Source organism: Poromitra crassiceps (assembly GCF_964638095.1).
Source record: "Poromitra crassiceps genome assembly, chromosome: 19".
Lineage (NCBI taxonomy): Eukaryota > Metazoa > Chordata > Actinopteri > Beryciformes > Melamphaidae > Poromitra > Poromitra crassiceps.
Genome location: NC_139646.1, coordinates 6,869,959 through 6,872,458, shown reverse-complemented (window position 1 = coordinate 6,872,458; position 2,500 = coordinate 6,869,959). Strand labels below are relative to the sequence as shown.

The following is a 2,500-nucleotide window of genomic DNA, read 5'->3' as shown; positions in this document are numbered from 1 at the left end:
CGAGACTCTTTAGTGGTTTCAGCGCTTTGATTTCTGTCTGGCTCCTTCTTCTCTTTCTTCCATTCACACCATCTCACAGCTTATTAGACTGAACTATCTGGAGGAGTAAACATAAGACAGCGGGCGCACACACACACACGCGCGCACACACGCACGCACGCACACACACACACGCACGCACACACACGCGCGCACACACACGCACAAACACACACACACACACGCACGCACACACACGCACGCACGCACACACGCGCACGCACGCACGCACGCACGCACGCACACACACACACGCACACACACACGCGCGCACAAACACGCACACACACACACACACACACACACACACACACACGCACGCACACACGCACACACACACATGCACACACACAGGGTAATGATGATGAAATGGTGTGTTAAGACTAGCCTCTGATAGCTTTGTGACAGAGGGGAGGGAATGGGAGAGGGGTGGGGGGGGGGGGGGTTGGGGTGGGGTAAGCTGATCCATGGGTTTAGCTAACTGTAACTATTGGTAATAAGAGCGGGGGGCTGCCTGGCACAACACAGACGCTTGGTCTCAGCGTGCTGCTGTTTGCTGAATGTGGATGTGTGTGTTTGCTGACGCGTGCCTCACCGTCTCCTATGATGCCCAGTATAGCCAGGTCCACGTGACGTTTCCAGTAGGATCCTTTCTGCAGAGCGATGCCGTAACCTGTGGTGGCAAAGATGTAACCGCTGCCGATGGTCACCAGCTTACAGCCGTCGTCTCGGCCGGCCGCATAGTTCAGCACCGCCGCGTCGTAGATGAAAGCATCCAGCTTTCTGTCGGAGAAAGGCACACTCTGCACTTACTGAGCATCTAGATACAGCAGGAACCATAGCAAGAATAAAAGTACAACATATATAGCTGCTAACCAAAAACAATATAACCACTGGGCCTACATAACTAAGATTCTAAAAGCAGAACCCTGTTTTTCTGAACTTCAGATTTTAGAAGAAGAAAATGATAACGGAGTAGTTTATTATGAGCAAAGAAATGTCAGTCTTACATAGCCCAATGATTAGAACATGGCGTGAATCAATTCCCATGTTAAAATGTATGCATTGATGTGCAGCGCATTGGATTCAACTTCAGACATGCACATTCAGCTGCCAAAAGAATGACTGTCATCCACATAGAGAATTTCAGAACAATCTTCATTCATTCATTCATCTGTACTACAAAGCACTTCAGAGTCACATTTCTTTATTTAACTGTATGGTTCATTATTTCTAAACAACCACTTTTCCTGAAGGGTTCATTCAAGATTCTGCTGCACACCTCGTTTACAGCGCCATCTAATTAAGATTAAGATTGAACGAGCCCTTGAGGGAAATTTGTCATGTTCAGCATGTGACATATAACCACAAAACCATTATGTCATATATAATTAGAAACAATACAGTATATTACCAGAGAGCAATACATAATGTCGTGTGATGCATAAACCAAACCAATCAATTTGATATGCAGTATAATCAATAAAGTAAGTGTACAAGGAAATCCAATATAATCTGCAAGAAACCAAACCATTATGTGTGTGTAGTAGGGGTGTCACGATACACTAATTTCACGATACGATACGATACACGATATTGGGTTCGCGATAACGATACGATACAATATTTTAACAATTTTTTTTTAACAAAAGTCAATAATTTTTATGTATTTATTTATCATTTATTTAACCATGTGAGTCCCGTTGAAATCGAAACCTCTTTTCAAGGAAGCCCTGGGAAAATACTGGAAAAATAGTCTTTCATTTGAAATACACAAAATACAAAACAAATGCTGTTTTTGGAAATTGTTATTATAATAACTAGAAAACAACATGGAAGATAATGCTTCTCTTGCAATAGAATGTGTCACACTGTCACAAACTAAATGTTTGTTGCATGGTGAAAGAAAAATAAAGTATACAATCTATTTCTTAAATAACTCATGCTCAATGGTCCCTAAACTTATGTAATCTTATGTACCCCTTGAGCTGTTTTGCCATGCCAGTAGTAGTCTACCCCCTCACTCAAGCGTGTTGATTCTGCTAAATTTGTTCTATTATTCAGGAGCAAAAAAAAAAAAAAAAAAGAAATTACGATATCATTTTTTTCTGATGATATCGATATCGTGACGTTTCGATATCGCGATATATCGTGCAACGAAATATCGTGACACCCCCTAGTGTGTAGCCTAAATATTTTTGGAAACGTGTGGAAACGCACACGTAGCTGATGAGCAAATCAAATAAAAAGACATGAGTGCATTCCTCCATGTGTTTGTGTTTAGGGACGGAAATAAAGGCAGCAAACTCCAGAACTAATGACACTCTCCCTGTTGGCAGCTCCTTGGTTCCAGCAGCAACCAGACTCTACAGTATATAATGAGCACTGAGAAGGCGTCTGCATTTTACCATCAGTGACAGTACCACTAAGCACAGTCACTGTAACATTTTAGCATGACCTT

At 42.4% G+C, this 2,500-nt stretch overlaps 1 protein-coding gene across 1 annotated transcript in view; it reads right to left on the bottom strand.

Annotated features, from left to right (window-relative positions):
* The window catches only part of grin2ab (glutamate receptor, ionotropic, N-methyl D-aspartate 2A, b), a gene marked incomplete at both ends in the record, with an annotated part of 100,130 nt that overhangs the window by 5,800 nt on the left and 91,830 nt on the right, over positions 1-2,500 (bottom strand). The window contains 1 exon segment of the mRNA XM_083656182.1: positions 635-822. Coding sequence (XP_083512308.1) covers positions 635-822 — 188 coding nt within the window.